Raw genomic sequence first — 25,021 nt, 5'->3', positions numbered from 1 at the left:
AAATTTTTCTGTTTAGTTTATACATCTCATTAAAAATCCTACAATACTCCTCCCCTCAAAAATAATAACTATGTAAAGTGAGGAATGTGTTAATTAACTTGATTATGGTAATCATTTCATATTGTATATATGCATCAAATCATCACATATATATATATATATATGTATACGATTTTATTTATCAAGTATACCTTGATAAAGCTGGAAAAAACTTAAAAGCAAATCTATAGTACCAACAGTTCATTTCTATCATACCTCTTGTGCTATAACTTATGAATTTTCAGGGATGCCTGGGTGGCTCAGTGGTTGAGCATCTGCCTTCAGCTCAGAGCATGATCCCAAGGTCTCAGGATCAAGTCCCACATCGGGCTCCTTGCATGGAGCCTACTTCTGCCTCTGCCTCTCTCTCTCTGTCTCTCATGAATAAATAAAATCTTAAAAAAAAAAAAACAAAAACCGGGGATTCCTGGGTGACTCAGCAGTTTGGTGCCTGCCTTCGGCCTAGGGTGTGATCCTGGGGTCCCAGGATCAAGTCCCATGTCGGGAGCCTGTTTCTCCCTCTGCTCATGTCTCTGCTTCTCTCTCTCTGTGTCTCTCATGAATAAGTGAAATCTTTAAAAAAAAAAAAAAAAAAACCCCAAAACTTAAGAATTTTCAAAGCAGATCTTTCGATATGATTTATAATTTGAAAATAATCAAGGCTGCAGTTCTCAGATGTGTTTTTAAATTTGTAATTTGTATGGAAACAAAGAATTACTAAGTTAATTAGATAATTTAGTAACAGTATACAAGAAGTAATGGTTCAGATTAATTTCAGGTTTTATTTGATGATTTTATATAATTTGAACTATAAAACATAAAATGTCGAAGGTATTTATTTGACTAGGAATTTAGGGACCTTGTTATTTGGCCAGTATAGGTTTCAGTATAATCAAAGTATGATTAGCAGAAAAACATAATAAACTAATGTTTTAGACTTTTTAAAAAAATTGAAATACTTTTATATTTATTCATGAGAGACACAGGCAGAGACAGAGGCAGAAGGAGAACCAGGCTCCATGCAGGGAGCCTGATATGGGACTTGACCCCAGGACTCCAGGATCACGACCTGAACTGAAGGCAGGCACTCAACCATTTAGCTACCCAGGCTTCCCTAGACTTTTTTTTCTTTTTTTTTAAGATAAGATATAGAAAAAATTACTATTTTTTTTTCTCATTTTGTCAAAGCTAAATTACTTTCATTTGTATTTATAGGCAAAATCATCGACATTACAGACCAGTAATCAGCCTCCCTCGCAGGTAAGAAATTCTTTTCTTAAATTTAAGTCTAAAATAAGGGTTTCAAATCTAAAAATAAGGGCTTCAAATAACTTAAAATAAATTTAGATTATATGAGGTTCTTGAAATATTCCAAATGAAATCTACCCTTTAGAGCTTTGAAATTAAAATAGATTTTTAATGTTTTTAAGTCTAAAGTACTCCTGAACGTCTGTGTACTGAATTACACTCTGAGATACAGAATATCTCCCTTCTCTTTAGCAGGGCTGAGATTTGTTATTAAGTTTTATATTTTCAAAATTATGAATTAGGTACATTTTATATATACAGCGTGTAATAGACTGGTGACCAGCTTATTTTATTTTCTCAGAGACCATCTTGGTGGCCCTTCGAGATGTCTCCTGGTGCATTAACTTTTGCTATCATATGGCCTTTTATTGCCCAGTGGTTGGTGCATTTATATTATCAAAGAAGGAGAAGGTAATTTAGTTTTATAATTGAAAATAGTATGCAAAGCCTTATAATCTACAGTAGACAGAGCTTTCAACAGCAATGGAAACGATAGCTCCATTTTGTAGCTATATTGTCATACTGAACATTCTGTACCAATCCTGAGACTGAAACTCTCTTCGAAATCATATCTAGTGGATTCCTAGGTGCCTGTTAGACTTAAAAAAAATCAAAGTCTCATGTTTATTTTGGGCCTTTTGCTAACATTAAAGGATTGTAGACAATAGGTAGGGAAACAATACCTGCATGCTCTCTATACCTTTGAAAGAGACATTGACATTTCAGAAGATTTTTATTTTTATCTCTAGAAATAGAGATTTTTCTAATGTGAGGGCCAAACTTTCAGTTTGGGATGCCAGGAGATACCTCAAATTGGTCTGAGAATAATAAATTGGGATCCTTGAAAGGGCTCTGAGATTGTCTAGGTTAGGAATAACCAAAGGCTCAGTCTCTTGGGTTCAAGAAAATCCTTAAAGTATGTGTGTGTGTATATGTATATATATACACACACACACATATTTTTTTTTTTTTAGACAGTATGTAAATTGAATTACTTCCCATGGATGGGCATATTGATCATTATTTACCGCGTCACAGTCTCACTTACTATGGTTTTGGTGTTTCATCACCATTTCATATTAAGTAACAACAGATAGGGAGAAGAAATAGAATAATTGATAATAACATTTTAAGTGCTCTCTTAAATACATGCAATAGAAACACATTTTTAAAGACCTACAAGTTTAAATAATTATGGATATGTTGTTCTTCTATCAAAGAACCCAGGTCCCTAAATTAACAACACTTGCTACCAAAAGCAGAAATGAGACATTTGCCCTTCTCTTCTCTGAAAGGGATAAGCAGCACATGAGTTAGTATAAGTACTCCAGAGATAATACTTGATGGCAGAGAAACTGAAATCCATCAGGATTTGGGTGAATCCTTTCAATCTTCCTGCTTTCTGCTTATGTTAAGACAGTTCAGGTCACCTAGATGGCTCAGTCAGCTTAGCATCCGCTTTCAGCTCAGGTCCTGATCCCAGGGTCCTTGGATCGAGCCTCGTGTTGGGCTCCCTGCTCTACAGGGAGCCTGCTTCTCCCTTTCCCTCTGCCTGCTGTTCCGCCTACTTGTTCTCTCTCTCTGTCTCTCAAATAAATAAAATCTAGGGGAAAAAAAGTTCAACTTATGTTCATAAGAGAACTAAAAAATTTTGTGGTACATTCGTGTTCTTGGACTACACTGACCCACTTGAAAAAACTTTAATTCAGAAGCATGAACTGCTCTCACAGTGTTATTTACCTCCTTTCTAGGTCATTTGTATAGATGTCATTTCAGCTCTGTGTAAAGTTGGTGTAAGGGTTCAATAAACTTTAGCTTATGTCCTTCCTTTTCTTCTTTTCGCAAATTTTACATTTATCCCATGATGGTTGGGTTTAGTGCGACACGGTGTTTTAAATTTTAAATTCCCTGATAATAGGAGGGAAAAAGAACCGAACCTTTTTTCACTATGTAGTAAGTGCTAGATTCAAGCAGCAAGGAACTAAATGTAGGTGTTGACATATTTTGCAACATATTTCAAAGTTCTTTACGTGTTTCCTTTGTTGATCGTTGAGCATTAGAGAGTAGAAAAATTTGGCACAGGACAAAAACTGTTAAGCTTACTTGGGTTAATAATTTATGTTATGCTTAAGTTTGCAGCAGCTTGTCACTTTAATAAAGACTGAGAAAACAATGACTCTGCTTCAGCAGTCACCAAAAATTGGAGTTTTTCTAAAATTATTTTTTTAAGATATTCCTTGCTGGTACACATCTGCACCATTTCTCCTAAGTTGCTTACAGATGTCTCTGAATGGAGAAATTCTCCTATTTTTAATATTCTACTTTGTTATTGTTGAATCTTTATCAAATTTTCAGTAGGTTAAATGTTTAGTCCTTTCAAACTACCAATTTTTTTTTAAACTTTGTCTTTTTTTTTTAAGATTTTATTTATTTATTCATGAGAGACACAGAGAGAGAGATGCAGAGACACAGGCAGAAAAGAAGCAGGCTCCTTACAGGGAGCCTGATGTGGGACTCGATCCCCAAACTAGGATCATGTCTTGAGCCAAAGGCAGACCCTCAACCACTGAGCCACCCAGGCGTCCCAAACTACCAATTGTTTAGCACTGCGCAACTGCATTTTGATGAGATAGTGGTTTATTTTTAAAGATTTTTTTGTTTAGGGAGAGAGCATGCCGTGGAGAGGGGCAGAAGGAGAGAGAATCTCAAGCAAACTCCCTGCTGAGAGGGGAGCCTGATGTGGGGCTCAATCCCAGGACCCTGAGATCATGACCTGAGTCAAAACCAAGTGGCAGACGCTCAACTGACTAAACCACCCAGGCACTGCCAATGAGAGTCTTTTCTTTTGTATTGTTTGTTCATATACATAACAAATTAACAGGGATTGGAGACAGAGCCATATTTGATATGGAAAGAAGTTTCAGGCTTGAAGGGACTTAGACATCTTTTCATCTGGAAGTGTGTAGCAATTTTTAATCTGACAGTTATAGGAATGAAAACTAGAGAGCAGTGTGTATAGTTTGAAGGAGATGGGTTCTGTGTTAGAGATGAGGAGAAAGATCCAGAAATCCAGTTAGAGTGGGGAAAGGTATGAAAAGGAGTGGGTGTGCTCTATTCATAATAGGGACCATCCTGTGCCTCGACCCCTAATTCAGTGTTTGGCATGTAGTAGGCTTTCAGAAAGTGTGTGCTGAGTGCATGACTGAATACCCACTATTTGTAGGAGGTCACACTGAAGTACTATATGATATAGAAAGCTTTTAGTTTATTTATTTATTTAAATTTTTTTTTCCATTTTGCTTAATAAATAGGCATCTGGGTACAAACACAGTGAGATAGTTCTATATATATGTAAAATAAGTAGCTATCTATTTGTGGTAAGCTTTTTGAAATAATAGTTTGTTTTCTTCAACATTAAAAGCAAGGTGAAGGGTCCACTGTTTGATTCCCCCTCTCTCCTCCCAGTGTAGAAGAATATAAACTCAAAAGTAAATTTCAGGCATTATCACTCTGCAGTGGATCAGAAAAAAAATCCCAAAAGACGTTTTTTTCTGAATGTGGTATGAAGAGCACATTCCTTTTTAAAGATTTCATTTTTCACTCACGAGAGACACGCAGAGGCAGAGACATAAGCAGAGGGAGAAGCAGGTTCCCTGCAGGGAGCCTGATGTGGAACTCCATCCCAGGACCCCGGGGATCATCATGACCTGAGCCGAAGGCAGATACTCACTGCTGAGCCACCCAGGTGCCTCTCTGTAGGAACACTTTTCAGATGGAGCCTGCCTCAAAAAGTCAGGCCCAGGCTTCTGAGGAAGGGAAAGAATCTCATCAGTATAGCCAGGGCAGATAGTTTAGCAGGCAAAGTGAAAGGCATAATGTTTCCCTCTACCTTTAATCTGTTGTTTTCTGTAACTTTTCTTCTCTTATCACACCATACCCTACATTTTGCAAGTTAATTTAAAAAGAAAAAAAGGACGAAAAGATCTCATGAGGAACCTTGAAAAACATTCTAAAATTCTGAAAATACGGATGGGAATTTGTATGTATTCTATTTCCCTATTACAGGAGAAGATAGAGGGTTCAGAGAGTTATGTGCTTTTTTGTAAATATGCAAAGAATTTTGTGTAGTAATCTACATCACATAGGTTCTTAGTAAGTGTTGCTAACTGTTCATGCACCATCCAGTGAACATTTCTGCTAACCCCTCACTTAGGCTGTTAGTGAGGGCAATTCTGTGGTGCCTGTGTGACTCAGTTGGTTAAGTGTCTGCCTTCAGCTGGGGTCATGATCCCAGGGTACTGGAATCGAGGCTGAGCAGGGAGCCTGCTTCTCTCCCTCTATTTCTGCCCTTCCCCTCTGCTTGTGCTAGAACACACACTCTCTCTCTCTCTCTCAAATAAATAAGATCTTTTTTTTTTTTTTTAATTTATTTATGATAGTCACACAAAGAGAGAGAAAGAGGCAGAGACACAGGCAGAGGGAGAAGCAGGCTCCATGCACCAGGAGCCCGACGTGGGACTCAATCCCGGGTCTCCAGGATCGCGCCCTGGGCCAAAGGCAGGCGCTAAACTGCTGCGCCACCCAGGGTTCCCTCAAATAAATAAGATCTTTAAAAAAAAAAAAAAAAAGTACCACTCATAATTCTGTTCTGGCTCCAGGAGCCTTTTTTCCTTCATGCCCTTAGGGCTCTCCTTATGTGAAAATTGATCTATTTAAAATGTCACTCCTGCCAAGGAAGTGTACATAAGAGGATTTCTACAGAGGATAGAAGATGATCGTATTATTTAAAATATCCCTCCTGCCAAGGGGATTGTGTAAGAGCATTTCTGTAGAGGTGAGGAAATGAATCTATAATGAGAACATTTCAGGCATTTTGGCATCTAGAGTGCTGGGGAGGATATAGAGATTTTTACAGGTGTGGGACCTCTCCCAGATGTCAGATCATACGTGATTGTTGTGTCTTGTGCTGACAAACCCACCCTTCTCTGATCACTCGTTCACTCTGCTATCACTAAAACTGTCATTTTATACCTATCTGAATTGTGAGTTTATATGTTCTCCCTCCTACCCCCAAGCTAACCTGAGAGCTCTTTTAAGAGTCGAGAGCCTGCCTCATTTATGTTTGAATCCCCAGTGCTTGGCACAGAGCCTGGAAAGTCATAGACACAAAATATATGTTGATTAAATGAATAGTCTAGGTTATACATCTATCAACCTATTATAGTCTTATTAAGCATTTTTTGTTTCACAGCTTTGCCAAGTTGTAAAATAATTCCCAAAACCCTGAATCGCCTTAAGCCAACTACAAAAGGATGAGAATTTCTTAGGAACTACTGGCAATTTTATGATTTGATTCTGAACGTGAATATGAATTGTTATGTTATCGTCCAAAGAATTCTCTGGTATGGATGTGTTTCATATTCAGGTTGCATTTATATTCACAGAAAATTGGTTTTTACTTTCTTTTTAAAGAAAACTGAACTGAAGAAAATGGTGTTTTACCCAAGAAGACTACTGGGCCTGAATGACCTCAGAATGAAATGGAATGTGGAAATCACAAGAGAATCTTAGTTTGTGATGATTACACTTCTTTTTGTCGTCCAATAGTTTGGTTTGTGTACATATATACATATATATATTTTGCACTACAAAAATGATAACATTTAATATTGCTGATACTTGAATAATTAATCTCAGCTAGGTTACAAGTAGCATACATAGATTTGCCCTACCTTGAACTTGAAGAGCATTAAATTATTAATTATTGTTTGGTAACATATTTACCTGATTATCTCCCGTAGAGAACAATAAGCTGCTTTTCCAAGGTACAGTTGTGATAATGAGATATTTTATTTTTAATTTTCTAAATTAACTATAAGAAAGAATACAAACCAGGAGTGAAGTTCAAATGAGATTAAATGAACTTTTCAATTTAGTCAATGAATTGCCATGCCAAGCAGTAGAAAACTGCTGGAAGAATTTTCTCCACATCCTCTCTGTGGGCTGCCCATAATCTTTCCTGGGCATTCACAGCACTGACTTTACTGTTCAGGCGTCGTTATTACAAAGTAGAGCCCTATGTACCAGGCTTACTTTTTACAAATGAACACAGACTAGACATAACCTGCTGACAAGAATGATGAAGAATCGGCTTCTAGGAAGTTTAGAAGTATACTCTGAGCCTGTAGATCATTGATAAGATTTTATTCAATCGTATACATTTATTCCTTTGTAATCGCTTTTCTTTGAGGATATCTTGTTTCTGCTTCATAGGGTGCTTTGAAATATAAAATGAAAACTTATTTATACTGTTTTTACAAAAGGTCAAAAAGGAAACACATGAAAATCACTTTTCTGCAACTGGTAAACTACACAGACTGGACTCTTAACCTTTTAGTGCCTCTGTTTTTCCCTTGGGGTATAATATTTGAGATACACCTATTTCACAGGGGTAATGGAAGGATTTGCAAGCAAGCAGGGCTTATGCTTCCATGTGAAGAAGGCACACCCAACTAACCTGAATGTAAATGCTTCCCCCGCCCCCCACATTTAGATGAGAAAGAAGACTGTAACATATAGAGATCCTTGAAGGCTTTGTTTGGAATTATTCTTCCTGTATACCTTCCAAAATTTCACATTTAGATGTAGCTTGTACTTTAAAGATTTCTCTCATTCGAAGGCATAGTAGCAAATAATTTTTAAGCATTCTCGATATGTGTGATGTTGGGTTAAGCATCCTGTGTTCAGAGTGTTTTAAGAAAGTAATGCATCCCTTGCATAGAGCGTGGTTCTTTGCTTGAAGAAAACAGTATAAGAATACAATTTGCTTTCCCCAAATTCTTTGTTCCTTTTTTTTTCTTGTAACTTGATGGTTTTATTTTTAAATCACATCCTGATTAAAATGTGTCTCTCTAAAGGGGTTACTAATATTCACCTTTTAAAAACTCTATTTAGGGGAAAAAATGAAGCAAGTAACTGAATTATATGGAAAAATAAGGTTCACACCTGTGGATCAGGGATTATTTTTTAAAAATTAGATATTAATTTGGTATCAGACAATGGTGGTGGCATTTCTTGATAGTAAATAAAATAACTAAAAGCAAATTTAAGAACATAAGCAGTTGTGATTCATTATAGGCAGTGGGAGGTAACTAACTCCTAGGGATAACCATTTGTATCCTATTCCAAAGTCTTATTTTATAGTTTGAAAAGTACTTTGCACACAGTTCTTGTATATATAAATAAAGATGTAATTATAGGATATGGTGTTACTGCTTTGTTAAAAAGAACCTCATTTAAAATTTTAAATTGACAGCTGGTATTTTTTTAATGATCTTCTTTTCTGTTCCTTTATTGTAAAACTACATTAAAAATAAAAAGGTTAATGAGAAATGCTATGGTTTTTATTACTTGTTACTGGTAGAAGTACATTGAATAAAGGATTAAACAAGTGTAAATTGTGGGAATTCATAGAAAGTAATCATGCCTCTTTCAGAATAAAACCATGGTATTACATAGAATTTCATAAAAGTTCAAAACTGGGATAAAGTAGAAGTCCTTTAGTCATTTGGTTGAGAATGTCCAGTCAAAATCTTAGTTTCCATTCTTACACCACATAGATAGCTTCCCCCAGCCATGACATCTTAAATACACAATTGGTCTTAGGTGGAATATGCTCAGAGGATTTGTGTTTTTTTTTGTTGTTGTTGTTTTTTTAGGGGGGTGTTTTGTTTTTTTCTAAAGACTATTCATTTGAGAGAGAGAGCACAAGGGAGGGGTGGAGTTGGGAGGAGGAAGAAGTAGGCTCCGCACTGAGCAGGGAGCCCTGCTGGGCTTAATCCCAGGATCCTGGGACCATAACCTGAGCTGAAGGCAGGTATCTAACTGACTGAGCCACCCATACACCCATTTTTTTTTTTTATTAAAGATTTTATTCATTTATTTGAGAGTGTGAGAGACAACCAACAGGAGGAGGGGGTTGGGCAGAAAGAGAGAAGGGAGCAGATTCCCTGCTGAGACCCCAGGACCCTAGGATCATGACCTGAGCCAAAGGCAGATGCTTAACCAACTGAGCCATCCTGGCGCCCCAGGATTTGTGTTTTTCATACAAATATATAACTTGTAACTTTTACAGATACTGATAAAAGTGATGTTAGCTATTTGTATCACCTAAAATACCAGTGTTTGGGTGTCTGGGTGGCTCACTGGCTGAGTGTCTGCCTTTGGCTCGGGTCATGATCCTGGGGTCCTGGGATCGAGTCCTGCATCAGGCTCCCTGCTTCAGCTCCTCCCTCTGCCTATGTCTCTGCCTCTCTCTCTCTGTGTGTGGCTCTCATGAATAAATCTTTTTTTTTTTTCTCATGAATAAATCTTAAAAAAAAAAAAATACCAATGTTGTGCTGCCTGTCATAAAAACGTCAGTGACTTGACCAAGTAAGTTTGGGGTTTTTTTTCTCAAATACAAGAAGTACACAGGGCGCCTGGATGGTTCAGTTGGTTAAAAATCTGGCTTCCACTCAGGTCATGATCTCAGGGTCCTGGGATCCAGTCCCACATCCGGCTCCCTGCTCAGCATTCTGCTTCTCTTTCTCCATCTGCCCCTCCCCCTGCTTGCGCTTATTATCTCTCTCTCTGTCAAATAAATAAATAATCTTGAAAATAAAAAAAAGAAGTCGCTCAGAGGTAGGAAGCCTAGGGCTGGGTGCTTCCACAACATGGTTAGGAAGAGGCTCCTTTCTGTTCTGCTGTCTTTGATGTGTAGCTTTTGTTGTTCTGCTTGCCAGATGGCTGCTCCACATCTAGGTCTAATGTTTATTTTACAAACAGATAAAGATCTTTATCTGATCAGGAAACAGTAAGTTTCTTGGAACTCTCACACAGGACACTCCCTCTCCCTATTATTGGCTAGAGCTAGTTTACCATAGTTAGGTCTTTTGTCTATAAAAACATTATTTAAAGGCCTAAAATTACTCCAGTTTATACATATATACAATTTTACAAATTTATTTTTGCCCATATATCAGGAAAGAACATGTGTTTGGGTTTAAATGCCCCCTTCTTTAGGTCTCTACTTGTTTTTCCTTTTTGCTTCTCAACCATTGTTTGCTGATTTTCTCTCCATCAATCCTCTTTTGAAATGGTACCACATTTTATAAACTGGAAAGGGATAAAAGTCCTTTCCCTTTAAAAAACAAAAGGGGGGGGGTGGGAAAAAAAAATAAAAAAAAATAAAAAACAAAAGAGGGATCCCTGGGTGGCGCAGCGGTTTAGCGCCTGCCTTTGGCCCAGGGCGCGATCCTGGAGATCCAGGATCGAATCCCACGTCAGGCTCCCGGTGCATGGAGCCTGCTTCTCCCTCTGCCTATGTCTCTGCCTCTCTCTCTCTCTCTCTCTGTGACTATCATAAATAATAAAAAAATAAAAAACAAAAGAGAACTTTTAAATATGTATGTAACACAGAGTGTTGCCACTGTTCTGTTATCCTGCCTAGCATCCTTCCCTCCTTCTCCTCCGATAAAGACACCGCCCTCCTCTGTCCCTCTCCCTTTGGAGAGCTCTTCATCCTCCATTCTCAGTAGGTGATGGGGGTGGGGGAGGTGAGGGGTTCCTGCACAATAGAACACCCAGCTATGCCAGCCCTACCCCTCCTCAAGCCACGGTGGTGGGCCTGTGACTCAAACCTGGTCAGTGTATATCCTTTCTACTGACCACAGTGACAGTCTCAAGGATGGGCAGATGACCATAAGGCTATGCCAGCCCTACCCCTCTCTGGAGAATGAGGGTGGGGTTGAGAATTCCAAGCTTCTAGTTATGGCTTTGTCTTTCTGGCAACCAACTCATCAGAGTCATCTCATCAGAACAAACGATACTCCTGTCACCCAGGAATTCCAAGGGATTTAGGAGCAAAAACAGGTGAAAGACCAGATGTGGGAACAAAAGATGCTCTCACTGTTCTTATCACTTAGGAAATTACAAGGATTTTAGGAGCTCTATACCAGGAACCAGGGACAGAAGTCAATATGTATATTTTCTATTATCTCACACCAGTCTTATTTCTTCCTCTTTGGATGCTTATAGTATCTTCCTTTTGCCCCAGTGTCTGAAATTTCACTGTTGTAAGTTCCTATACATAGGAGATACTTGCTACAATGATGCCATGTAACAAATGACCTCAAAGTTCAATGTTCTCATTATCCTTACTCATAGGTCTCTGGGTAGGTTGTGCCCATGCTGGACTCAGTTCAGTTTGTCAGAACAACGCTTTGATTTGAGTTCATTTCTGTTCCATGTGCCTCTTCCTATTTGGACCATGAGCACACGTCATGTCTACTAATCTTCCATTGGCCAAAGCAAGTCTCATGACCACACCCAAGTTGGAGGAAATTTATTTCAACCACTCTAGGGAAAACACTACAATCTTGCATGAGAAAGGATGTGGAGTGGATTGGAAGCAATAATACAATATACATCAGTACTGTTTTTTCCTTATGCTGACCATTTGGCTCTTCCGATCTGTAAATTTATGTCCTTCAGGCTGAACATTGTTGTTTTCATTAATCATTTCTTTTCCATTTCTCTGTTCATTTTCTCTGGAGCTCCTATTATTTGGACAGTAAACTACCTAAACTAAACACATCCTTGAAATTCATCTTTTCTCTCCTATTTTTCAACTTTGTCTTTTTACTCTTTGGGAGAGATTTCTTCAACTTTGAACCTTTCTATTTAGTTTTCATTTCTACTATCATTTTAAAATTTATTTATTTATTTGAGAGAGAGAGAGAGGGAGAGAGAGAGAGAGCAGGAGCAGGGGGAGTGGCAGAGGGAGAGGGAGAAGCAGATTTCCTGCTGAGCTAGATCCTAGGACCCTGGGATCATGATTTGAGCTGAAGGCAGACACTAAACCGACTGAAGCACCTGGGCGCCCTCTAGTACCATATTTTTAAAAATGTTTTAAAATTTTTCTGAGTATTCTTTATACTATAGGCAATATCCTTTATTTTTTTTTAATTTTTTAAATTTTTATTTATTTATGATAGTCACAGAGAGAGAGAGAGGCAGAGACATAGGCAGAGGGAGAAGCAGGCTCCGTGCACCAAGAGCCCGACGTGGGATTCGATCCCGGGTCTCCAGGATTGTGCCCTGGGCCAAAGGCAGGTGCTAAACCGCTGCACCACCCAGGGATCCCAAGGCAATATCCTTTAAAATGTTTCTGGGGATACTACTGATAATACCTTTGAAGTTTTTTCTGTGTGTATAGACTCTGCTTCCGTCATGACTTTTTCTTCAAATTGTTTTGGTCAATATATTTAAAAAGACTTTCCTCAGGTATCTGTAATCTTTAGTTGTTTGCTCATATTTCTGAGTAAGAGACTACAAAGCTGATTGGAGGCTCTCAGTGGGGCTTAGAAACAGTAGGTTTCACTGAAGAGCTTTCTGTATAAGCCATTTAAAGTTGGGGACATCCATGTCACATTTTTTTTTTTTTTTTTTAGAGTAAGCTTTACACCCAAAGTGGGCCTTGAACTCATGACTCTGAGATCAAGAGTCACAGGCTCCACCGACTGAGCCAGCCAGGTGCCCTATCTTTGGATATTTTTAAAGATCTCTTGAGGTGGTTAAATTCCTCAGACTACTAATCTCTTGCCTAGAGGCTTAGATCCTTTCTAACTGCATTCTGGGAGCTGACTGAGGGTTGGGGTTAGAGGGTTGGGGGTCTTGGCAGTTGATGTACATGTTTGTTTAAAGCCTATTTTAGTGGGATGCCTGGGTGGCTCAGTGGTTGAGTGTGTCTTTGGCTCAGGGCGTGATCCTGGGTCTGGGGATTGAGTCCTGCTTTGAGGAGCCCACCTCTCCCTCTGCCTGTGTCTCTGCCTCTGTCTCTCATGGATAAATAAAATCTTTTTTTAAAAAGCCTATTTTAATGCTATTATTTATATCAGAGACTCAACAGAAATGCAAATTCATTTGGATATGTTGAGGAGAAAGGAGAACATAAAAAACCTATTTAATGAAGGAATGGGCAGGGTATAAGGAAACCACAAGGAATACTTTAGTACTGTATCAGTCTGCTAGGGCTGCCACAACAAAGTACCATAGACTAGGTGGCTAAAATCTAGCAGTGGGTACCTGGGTGGCTCAGTGGTTGAGTGTCTGCCTTCAGCTCAGGTCATGATCCTGGGGTCCTGGGATTGAGTCCCCCATCGGGCTCCCCACAGGAAGCCTTCTTCTCCCTCTGCGTATGTCTCTGTGTCTCTCATGAATAAATAAAATCTTAAAAAAAAAATAAAACTACCTAGCAGTCAATAAATCCAATTTTTTTTCCCTCACAGTCTGGAGTCTACAAATCCAAGATCAGGTTTTTGATGGCTGATTTCTTCTGAGGCCTCTCATGGCATCTTTTCTCTGCAACTCTACACAGTCTTCCCTCTGCATTTGTGTCCTAATCTACTTTTCTTTCTTTCTTTTTTTCTTTCTTTTTTCTTAAGGATTTTATTTATTTATTCATGAGAGACAGAGAGAGAGAGAGAGAGAGGCAGAGACATAGGCTCCCTCAGGGAGCCCCATGTGGGACTTGATCCCAGCACCCCAGGATCATCATGACCTGAGCCAAAGGCAGATGTTCAAACACTGAGCCACCCAGGCATCCCCTAATCTACTTTTCTTATAAGAATGTAGTCATCTGGTATAGGGACCACCCTAATGGCCTCATTTAACTTAATTATCTCTTTAAAGATTCCATCTCTAAATATACTTAGAGTCTGAGGTACTGAAGGTTAGCACTTCAATATATGAATTCTGGGCTGACATAGATCAGATCATAACGAATGAATCCCTTGGGAGTTAATAGCAGTAGGTCTCTGCTGCTACCTCCTAGGTCTTCAGGGATGAGGGGAAGGAGCATTATCAGATGCCATAGACAGATTGGGACTGTGGAGATGGTTACTTTACAAGAGCTGAAAACTGGTGGAGAGGCAGCCAGCCTACCTGGACTTACAGGGAAGAAAGTATGGGAATCAATATTCCTACCTCACTCTCTTCCTTCCCTTGGATCTCCTGGTTGATACTCTCCAGTAGCCAAGTCTATCTGGCAGCCAGAGTGTAGGAAAGTCTGTTGATTTAGTCAATGCAGGTCAGCTTCCCAGGACACAGAACAGGCTGGAGAAGGGTGGAAGTGGATTTGGAGGGGCAAATGAAAGATCTACAGCACAGCCAGTACCCCTGCTTTCATGTGTGCTTGGTACCCTGCCTGTTTACCTATCCTGAGGAAAAAAAACCTACAATATCTGCCAAGAGGAAGGGAGAGCATATTCAGAAGGATGTGTGCAGTTGGAGAGGGGGATCTAGAATTTTTTTTTTTTAAGATTTTATCTATTTATACATGGGAGACATAGAGAGAGGCAGAGACATAGGCAGAAGGAAAAGCAGGCTCCCTGTGGGGAGCCTGATGCAGGACTCAATCCCAGGACCCCAGGGTCACAACCTAAGCCAAAAATAGATGCTCAACCAGTGAGCCATCCAGGTGCTCTGATACGAAATTCCAGGAATTATTTTATTTTATTTTTATTGTTTTATTTTATTTATTTTTATTTTTATTTTTTTAATTTATTTTTTATTGGTGTTCAATTTACTAACATACAGAATAACCCCCAGTGCCCGTCACCCATTCACTCCCACCCCCCGCCCTCCTCCCCTTCCACCACCCCTAGTTCGTTTCCCTGAGTTAGCAGTCTTTACGTTCTGTCTCCCTTTCTGATATTTCCCGCACATTTCTTTTCCCTTCCCTTATATTCCCTTTCACTATTATTTATATTCCCCAAATGAATGAGAACATATAATGTTTGTCCTTCTCCGACTGGCTTACTTCACTCAGCATAATACCCTCCAGTTCCATCCACGTTGAAGCAAATGGTGGGTATTGGTCATTTCTAATAGCTGAGTAATATTCCATTGTATACATAGACCACATCTTCTTTATCCATTCATCTTTCGTTGGACACCGAGGCTCCTTCCACAGTTGGGGTATTGTGGGCATTGCTGCTAGAAACATCGGGGTGCAGGTGTCCCGGCGTTTCATTGCATTTGTATCTTTGGGGTAAATCCCCAACAGTGCAATTGCTGGGTCGTAGGGCAGGTCTATTTTTAACTCTTTGAGGAACCTCCACACAGTTTTCCAGAGTGGCTGCACCAGTTCACATTCCCACCAACAGTGTAAGAGGGTTCCCTTTTCTCCACATCCTCTCCAACATTTGTGGTTTCCTGCCTTGTTAATTTTTCCCATTCTCACTGGTGTGAGGTGGTATCTCATTGTGGTTTTGATTTCCAGGAATTATTTTAACCACTTTTTTTCACTCTTTGAAATGTTCCTGGTACCGACTCCTAACTGAACCTGTTTGAGGGCTTTTGTAGTGCAAACTGGATTTACTTTTGGTGATCTCCAAGACTCAAAGAGGATTTCGTTTCCTGTTTTTTTTATTTATTTAAAGATTTTATTTATTTATTTATGACACACACACACACACACACACACACACAAACACACACAGAAAGGCAGAGAGAAGCAGGCTCCATGCAGGGAGCCCAACGTGGGACTTGATCCTAGGTCTCCAGGATCACACCCTGGGCTGAAGGCGGCGCGAAACCGCTGAGCCACCCAGGCTGCCCCGTTTCCTGTTTTTTCCTACTTACCCATTTATTGTTCATAAAATTTTATTTAAATTCCAGATAGTTAACATACAGTGTAATAGTTTCAGGTGCACAATATAGTTATTTCAGTACATCACCTGGTGCCCATCACAGCAAGTGCACTGCTCAATCCCCCCACCCATCTCCCTTCTGCTTACCCATCAGTGTGTTCTCTATAGGTAAGAGTCTTTTTCTTGGTTTCTCTCTCTCAAATAAACAAATAAAATCTTAACTGTAACAGATTTTTTAAAATAAAGATTTTATTTATTCATGAGAGACACACAGAGACAGAGACAGAGAGGCAGAACTAGGCAGAGGGAGAAGCAGGCTCCATGCAGGGAGCCTGACGAGGGATTTGATCCCCGTCTCCAGGATCACGCCCTGGGCTGAAGGCAGCTCTAAACTGCGGACTCACCGCGGCTGCCCTGTAACAGATTTCTGTACACTAGTGACTTTACTGAATTCTTGTATCAGTTTTAGCAGGTTTTCTTGGAGTCTTTCAGAGTTTCCATGTAATCTGAAAATAGTGAAAGTTTTTAAGATTTTATTTATTTATTTGAGAGAGAGAGAGTACACAAGCAGGCGGAGTGGCAGAGGGAGAGGGAGAAGCAGGGAGCCTGACATAGGGGTTTGATCCCAGGACCTTGGGATCATGACCTGAGCAGAAGGCAGACACTTAAACATCTGAGTCACCCAGGTGTCCCACAGATAGTGAGATTTACTTCTTTCTTTTGATTTGTCTGATTGCTGTGGCTAGGACTTCCAGTACTATGTTCATAACAGTGGACACTCTGTCTTGTTCCTGACCGTAGAGGAAAAGCTCTGTTTTTCCCATTGAGGATGCTATTAGCTGTGGGTTTTTCTTATATGGAGTTTATTATGCTGAGGTATGTGCCCTCTAAACCTACTTTGTTGAGGGTTTTTATCATGATGAATCAGGTTGTATTTTGACAAATACTTTTTCTACATCTATTGAAACGATCATATGGTTCTTATCCTTTCTTTTAATATATATTAATATCATGTTGACTTGATTTATGAATACTGAATCTATTCCATCACCATCTTCCTTTCTCTTGGACTACTCACCCATTTATTTGCCTCTAGGTAACATTAATATAGTGAAATTGAATCTTATATATTTAATTAGAAGGATGTTGACAGATGATATACTTGAAGTGTTATATTAAGCAAAAATAAATTATTTTTAAGGGTCAGGTTTTCTTATAATGTTGCACATGTTCTAACAAATTCTTTGAAGATGTAAACCATCACGTTTTTTATTAAAATTGAATAAGCTGGGCAGCCCGGGTGGCTCAGCAGTTTCATGCTGCCTTCAGTCCAGGGCGTGATCCTGGAAACCTGGGATTGAGTCCCATGTCGGGCTCCCTGCAAGGAGCTTGTTTCTTCCTCTGTCTGTGTCTCTGCCTCTCTCTCTGTGTCTCTCATAAGTAAGTAAATAAAATCTTTAAAAAAAAATTGAATAAGCTGTTAAAATTGCTACAGCATATCACACCAAAGTCCTCCAGTATAATTTTAAGCAAATAGGTGTTGTAGAGAAAGCACCAGAAGCAGCCAAGGCAGCAAGAATGTATTCGTAGCAAAGTAAGCTAAAGCCTCTATCCTTTTTATTCCTCATGCCTTAGAGAAGTTACACTACCAACTGATGGAATTTCCCAGCTGCAGTTTTGAGGCCACAAGAGCAACCTTAAATGACTGCTCTCTCCGGACCTGAGCTTTTGGAAGCAATCACGTCTAAATAAAATTACAATAAAACTGTATGATTTTGGGCAGCCCAGGTGGCTCGGTGGTTTAGCGCCGCCTTCGGCCCAGGGTATGATCCTGGAGACCCGGGTTCGAGTCCCATGTCGGGCTCCCTGCATGGAGCCTGCTTCTCCCTCTGCCTGTGTCTCTGCCTCTCTCTCTCTCTCTCTTTCTCATGAATAAATAAAATCTTAAAAAAAAAAAGAAAGCTGTATGATTTTGTTATTTTACACCAAACTGAACAGTGGACTGAAATCAACATGTGAAAGAAAGGCTGGAAGCTAACTTTTCTAACAGAGTAGTGTCATTTTATTTTTATTGATGCATTACTTTTCATAAAGTGCAGTAACAAAATAAATAAAGTGAAAAAGGTTCTAAAGATCTATATACAACTCTGAGATTAAGATAAGTACTGATTGTTATCTTGATAGACTTTTAACTGTGTGGAAGCTGTAACATACACTGCAAACTCATTGATCCAAGTAATGTAATGATTCTTTTTCCCCCTTAGATCAGTCGACTCTGAAGGTGTATATAATTATGCTAGCATATTCTGTAAGACAAGATTAGATTAAAGGGAAAACTGATGATGTGCTATAGACTAAATCCAGATACGGTCAGGTGCTGAGCATTATTCCTGGCTTCAAAATAGGATGTATCTGTTTCGTCATCTGGTTGAGGTATGAAAGGCATAGTTTGATGCTGCAGATTTTCCCAGTCCACGTCACTGAAGAGAGGATGACATTTCAGCTCTTAGGAAAAACATAAAATAGAGTATTATGACACCATTACCTAGTAAGTACTGTTTTATAGTAATAAGGGAAGGTCTCCACATATATCTTACCCTTGTTTTGCTTCACATATGTGTTGTGTTTTTTTTTAAAGTTTTTATTTTGAGACAGAGTGTGAACGAGAGACAGAGACAGACACAGAGAGAGACACAGAGGAGAGAGAGAGAGATTGCACCAACAGGGTGGAGGGGCAGAGGGAGAGGGAGAAGCAGACTCCCCCTGAGCAGGGAGCCTGATGTGAGACTAGATACCAGGTCCCTAGGATCATGACCTGAGCTGAAGGCAGATGCTTAACTGACTGAGCCACCCAGGTGCCCACAATGTCTATCTCTCTGTGCAACCATGTACTTCACAATGGTACATATTATGTCATTTTGTATTAACACTTAACACATGACAGGTGCTTGGCCTGTATCTATCAAATGAGTAAATGCGTGATGTGCTTTAACAGAAGCCTATCTTTCTCATGCCTCCATCTTCTCACACAACCCATGACTTGATGGCACAAGAGCTTGGACTATTTCCTGCTCCCAGACACAGCTTCCACACCACTAATCTTCATGGTTAATGCTCCACTTCTCATTCCAAGTCCTTCTAGCTGTTTTTCTCTCTCTGTGATCCTTAGCACCACCTACTGCCCTACGTAACTCTGGTAGGAAGTCATCCTCCACTACCTTAACTTTCTTCTCTATGTTCTATCCTTCTCCTTCATGGTGATTTTTAACACATACACTGATGAAATTTGCGACACATTCTCTTCATGGTTCTTTGACTTCTTTGATTTCATTGACTTGTATCTTGACTACATGCCCATTTTGCAGGATGGTTATATCTGGAATTTTTACTGCTTCACTTACAAGATCTCAACTTGGTCATTTCTTTAAGTACATTTGCAATACCTAATTCCTTCTACCTACTAAAATGAAAACATACTCTTTTGATCACACTGTGATACTTAGTTGTTAGACACAACCTCCCCTCTCCTCAACCCTTCATGTTAAGTGAACAATAAAGATGTTGGCAAATTAATTGATAATTAGGGCATTAATTAGTTTTAAAAAATCAACAACCAAATTTAAGGATAATATTAGGAGAAGACAATAGAGACAGGAAAGAATTATGTGTCTACATTAGGAGTGATGGGTTGGGTAGTTGATATGTCTACAAATTGGTTTTTCCCTAAACTAAAAGACTGGTGGGAAAATAAAACAACAAAAATAATTCACATTTAGAAAAAGTGTCTCTTAATTGTTCAAAGTAAATGCCTGAGCATAGATTACTTTAGAGTTACTTATAGCAGTAACTCTTAAACTGTGATATCTGGCTGTGATGTGAAACTTGATGACTCTCTCATCATAATTATTTATTTAAACTGAACTCACAAAGGAATTCTAAGCTAATTTAAGATTAACTCTACAAACAATTGTTGCAATGACTGTTTTTATTTTTATTTATTTATTTTTTATTTTTTATTTATTTATGATAGTCACACACAGAGAGAGAGAGAGAGAGAGAGAGAGAGAGAGAGGCAGAGACACAGGCAGAGGGAGAAGCAGGCTCCATGCACCGGGCGCCCGACGTGGGATTCGATCCTGGGTCTCCAGGATCGCGCCCTGGGCCAAAGGCAGGTGCTAAACCGCTGTGCCACCCAGGGATCCCGCAATGACTGTTTTTAAAACTGAAGACTACTCCTGTCATCTGCTTCACTATGTAAGTCGTTCACTAAACAAACAAAAATCTGAGGTCATTGGTGAGAATGGTGTTCTTCTGTCTCCGCTTATTTTGTCCTTTGGGAAGCAGAATTACCCCAGATGAGAACTCCTATTCCAAAGTAATTTTAGAGCTGAGCTTTCAAATGTCTGCACACTCATTTTACAAAGGATTTTCTTCAAATCTCACTTGTCACAGAGGTCTTCCCAACCACTTTATCTAGATCTCTTAACACTTTGTATCTACTCACTTGCTTTACCTTTCTTCTCAGGACTCACTGCTAGATGGCATTATGTCATGGTTGTATCTGATTACTTTGTCTTTTTTTTTTTTTTTTTTTAAGATTTTATTTATTTATTCATGAGATACACAGAGAGAGGCAGAAACATGGGTAGAGGGAGACTCAGGCTCCCTACGAGGAGGCCAATGGAGGACTCAATCCCAGGACCCAGGGATCATGACCTGAGCTAAAGGCAAAGGTCAATCACGGAGGCACCCAGGCGCCCTACTTTCTGTCTTTCCACTAAAGACAAAGTTCTATAAGCACATGGATTTTAGTTTGTTCATCCTAGAATACCTCCAACGCCCACAGCAACATTGCCTGGCACCTAGAAGTCACTCAATAGGATTTGTTAAATAAGTAAATTGTTGGTCTTATTAGAGGGAACACCTAGAAGCTATATGAGTGACATTACTAAAGCTCATTTTTTTCTGAAGACCTTATACCACATGGAAATGCATTTGGGGACATAACTGCTTCTTTGACTCAATATGTACTTTGTTACAAAGGCAATTTTTAAAAAAAGGAATTTTGGGGCAGCCCGGGGGCTCAGCAGTTTAGCGCCGCCTTCGGCCCAAGGAGTGACCCTGGAGACCCGGGATCGAGTTCCACATCAGGCTCCCTGCATGGAGCCTGCTTCTCCCTCTGCCTGTGTCTCTGCCTCTCTCTCTCTCTCTCTCTCTCTCTCTCTCTGTTGCTCATGAATAAATATTTTTTTAAAAAAGGAATTAAAAATATGTATTTATTAGAAAGAGACACAGAGACAGAGCTAGTGAGAGAGAGCATAAACAGGGAGGAGAAGGAGAAACAGGCTCCCCCACTGAGCAGGGAGACCAATGTAGGGCTCGATCCCAGGACCCTGGGATCATGACCTGAGCGAAAGGCAGATGTTTAACTGACTGAGCCACCCAGGTACCTCTACAAAAAAGACCTTAAGGCAGCTGACATTATATCTAATTTGAAACTAAAGTAAAGCTAATGAGTTTTTCTAGTTTCAAAATTGGAATTTTAATATACACCTGTATTGGAAAAAGCCATTGAATGGTTCACAAATATACCAGATTTGTCTTATTTGAGACAACCTGGCACTTGCTACATTTGTCAGTCAACAGTGGTATCAGAAATGAAGCAGTAAGAACTTACAGAAAAGAGTTTTGATTTAAAAAGTTCCTGTATTTGTTGATGAATAACTTTAACACTTTGAAAAAACCTAAGACATTGAAAAGGTAAGATTGCTTTAAGGTATCTGTTTGAGATTAATAAAATTAAGTGAGTGAATATCCCCACCTGATGCATTGCATTTTAATGCAGAATAGGGGCAAATATATCAATGCATACCTAGTCAGCAAAAATAAACTGATGAAATTTTTAACCAATTTAGCAGTCATTATCTATAATATTGTACTAGAACTTGATATCATTACCATTCATCTGAAACAAACCGAGAATAAGAGTTTTTTTTTTTTTAAACTTGATTTTTTTTTTTTTTTAATTTATTTATGATAGTCACAGAGAGAGAGAGAGAGAGGCAGACACACAGGCAGAGCGAGAAGCAGGCTCCATGCACTGGGAGCCCGATGTGGGATTCGATCCCGGGTCTCCAGGATCGCGCCCTGGGCCAAAGGCAAGCGCCAAACCGCTGCGCCACCAGGGATCCCAATAAGAGTTTTTTTTAACATAAAACCTTACCTTTAATTCCAGCTCTTTTTGCATTATCAATAGTTAAAAGTATTTCTACCGCATTTTGAGCATTATCTGATAACTTTTCTTCACCTTCAGGCCAAGGGATATCTACAAACACAAACAGCTTGTTAATCACTGTTCAAATAATACTCAGATAAATGCATCTATCTTTTTTTTTTTTTTTAAATGCATCTATCTTAAGAGAAAAAGAATCACCTCTTTTCAGAATATTCTGGAATACTTGCTGTGATGTTTCATCATTGAAAGGAGGAATTCCTGTAAGAAACTCAAACAAGCAAACTCCAAGTGCCCACCAGTCTACCGCAGGACCTAGAATTTAAGAGGGAGTAGCTGAACTTGCAAGCATTTTGTATAAATATTTCACCAACTAAAATGTTAATACACGGATATTTGGGCACAGTCAAGGCATTCATTTCCTAAGACATTCTTCTAGCTTCTTAAGGTACAAAAATCCAAATTACCTTCACTTTGGTAATATGGCAATTACTTTCCTTCTCTATTCTCCAAGAAGTTTAGATTAGCAATCAACACAGCTAGTCAAAGAAAAATGAAAGGTATCTTTCTTTTGTCACTAACAATAACCTCTGATATTCTGGACACTTACTTGTTCTTTTTTTTTTTTTTTAATTTTTTTTTTTAATTTTTTATTTATGTTAGGCACACAGTGAGAGAGAGAGAGAGAGAGGCAGAGACACAGGCAGAGGGAGAAGCAGGCTCCATGCACCGGGAGCCCGACATGGGATTCGATCCCGGGTCTCCAGGATCACGCCCTGGGCCAAAGGCAGGCGCTAAACCGCTGCGCCACCCAGGGATCCCCACTTACTTGTTCTAAATCCTAAAACAGAACGAAGGAATGCATTTAATCTAAAGATTAGGGGCAGCCCCCGTGACTCAGCGGTTTAGCGCCGCCTTCAGCCCAGGGCCTGATCCTGGAGACCTGGGACTGAGTCCTGCGTCAGGCTCCCTGCATGGAGCCTGCTTCTCCCTCTGCCTGTGTCTCTGTCTCTGTCTCTCTCTCTATGTCTGTCATAAATAAATAAAATCTTAAAAAAAAAAAATCTAAAGATTACTCTCTAAAATAGAGTACTAACAGAGTACTCAATTTCAAATCGGGGGAAACAAGAACATTGAGATGATTCTGTATTCCATTTACTTCATATGGGTATGAGATAAAGTAGCAATATTTATACTAATTGGAGGACACCCTGGTTAACAAGGAAAAGTCTTAGAATGTTTTAAGGTATCCTCACTCCTTCTAAGAACATAGGGGGACAAATTAGTTTCACAAAAAATATTCACTTAAACCATAGCTTGAGGAAGTAATTTGGGAGTAAGTCTTAATAAATATGTAAAACCCCTTTCTAAATAAGATCTTTACTGGAAGCATCATCTATATACAAAGATGTTTTAAACAATTATTTTAAACATACATGACCTTATAATCTGGTTTATACTTTTTTTTTTTTTAATTTTTATTTATTTATGATAGTCACAGAGAGAGAGAGAGAGAGGCAGAGACACAGGCAGAGGGAGAAGCAGGCTCCATGCACCGGGAGCCCGACGTGGGATTCGATCCCGGATCTCCAGGATTGCGCCCTGGGCCAAAGGCAGGCGCTAAACCGCTGCGCCACCCAGGGATCCCTCTGGTTTATACTTTTGTTTAATTCTATGAAAAAGTATTTCCTAAGTAAAAGTTAATTTTAGTAAAAAAAAAAAAAAGATTAACTTCAATATAAATTTAAAATAGGATTTTTTTTTAAAGATTTTATTTATTTATTCATGATAAACACAGAGAGAGAGAGAGAGAGGCGGGCAGAGACACAGGCAGAGGGAAAAGCAGGCTCCATGTAGGGAGCCCGACACGGAACTCGATCCTGGGACCCCAAGATCACGCTCTGGGCCAAAGGCAGGCGCCAAACCGCTGAGCCACCCAGGGATCCCAAAATAGGAATTCTAGTCTAGTACTAAATGTGCTTGAAAATTACTCTTTAAAATCAACTTCACACAATTTATTATTGTGGTTAAGAAACTACCACCTTTCCATTTAAAAAAAAATTATTTATTTATTCACGAGAGATAGAGAGGCAGAGACACAGGCAGAGAGAGAAGCAGGCTACCCGCAGGGAGACCAGTGTGGGACTTGATCCCGGGACTCCAGGATCACTCCCCAGGCAGATGCTCAACTGTTGAGCCACCCACCCGTCCCTACCAACCATTCCACTGTATTTTTTTATTTTTCATTATTTTTAAAAAAATTTTATTTATTTATTCATCAGAGACACACAGAGAGAGGCAGAGACACAGGCAGAGGGAGAAGCAGGCACCATGCAGGGAGCCCGATGTGGGACTCAATCCCGGGTCCCCAGAATCACACCCTGAGCTAAAGGTGGAGCTAAACCACTGAGCCACCCAGGCTGCCCCCAACCATTCCATTTTAAAACAAGTAGGAAAGTGTTGTGGAATCTGCCATTAGGAAAATAATCACATGCATTTAGAGTGCCTCTTCATGGCAAGTCACAGAATCCCATCCTCCCTAAGGAACAAACAGTCTATAGACTTCTATTTCTAGAAGTAATGTAATACGAATGCATGTAATAATCACATACAAACCACCTCAGTTAGTGGATCTTTTAAATGGCATGGAGAAAGAATAGATAGTATAACCAAATAATAACAAAAAATTAGGGGAGAAGTCAGGAAAAAGACATATATTTTTATTATTTTACTTAGGTTAGAAATTAGA

At 39.4% G+C, this 25,021-nt stretch overlaps 2 protein-coding genes across 15 annotated transcripts in view; one reads left to right on the top strand and one right to left on the bottom strand.

The window, feature by feature from the left end:
* Positions 1–8,742, top strand: part of ACBD5 (acyl-CoA binding domain containing 5) — a 50,706-nt gene extending 41,964 nt beyond the window's left edge. For 4 of the 12 annotated variants that reach the window (XM_038529742.1, XM_038529741.1, XM_038529747.1 and 1 more), the window contains exons 12-14: positions 1,255–1,299; positions 1,649–1,758; positions 6,599–6,767. In XM_038529742.1, the coding sequence (XP_038385670.1) occupies positions 1,255–1,299; positions 1,649–1,758; positions 6,599–6,614 (171 nt within the window). In that variant the 3' untranslated portion in view covers positions 6,615–6,767. Of the gene's footprint in view, positions 1–1,254; positions 1,300–1,648; positions 1,759–6,598; positions 6,777–6,819 lie in introns of those variants that run through there. The other 8 variants (XM_038529743.1, XM_038529737.1, XM_038529736.1 and 5 more) reach the window with 7 other exon arrangements.
* Positions 8,743–18,079: 9,337 nt separating this feature from the next.
* The window catches only part of MASTL (microtubule associated serine/threonine kinase like), a 34,808-nt gene continuing 27,866 nt past the window's right edge, over positions 18,080–25,021 (bottom strand). For all 3 annotated transcript variants that reach the window (XM_038529730.1, XM_038529731.1, XM_038529732.1), the window contains 3 exons: positions 22,474–22,587; positions 22,264–22,365; positions 18,080–18,545 (listed from right to left, as the gene is read on the bottom strand). In XM_038529730.1, the coding sequence (XP_038385658.1) occupies positions 18,388–18,545; positions 22,264–22,365; positions 22,474–22,587 (374 nt within the window). In that variant the 3' untranslated portion in view covers positions 18,080–18,387. The remainder of the gene's footprint in view (positions 18,546–22,263; positions 22,366–22,473; positions 22,588–25,021) is intronic.

The sequence above is a fragment of the Canis lupus genome, chromosome 2 (assembly GCF_011100685.1).
Source record: "Canis lupus familiaris isolate Mischka breed German Shepherd chromosome 2, alternate assembly UU_Cfam_GSD_1.0, whole genome shotgun sequence".
NCBI classification, from domain to species: domain Eukaryota; kingdom Metazoa; phylum Chordata; class Mammalia; order Carnivora; family Canidae; genus Canis; species Canis lupus.
Note: the sequence above shows the minus strand (reverse complement) of the source record. Positions and strands in the feature narration are given on the sequence as shown.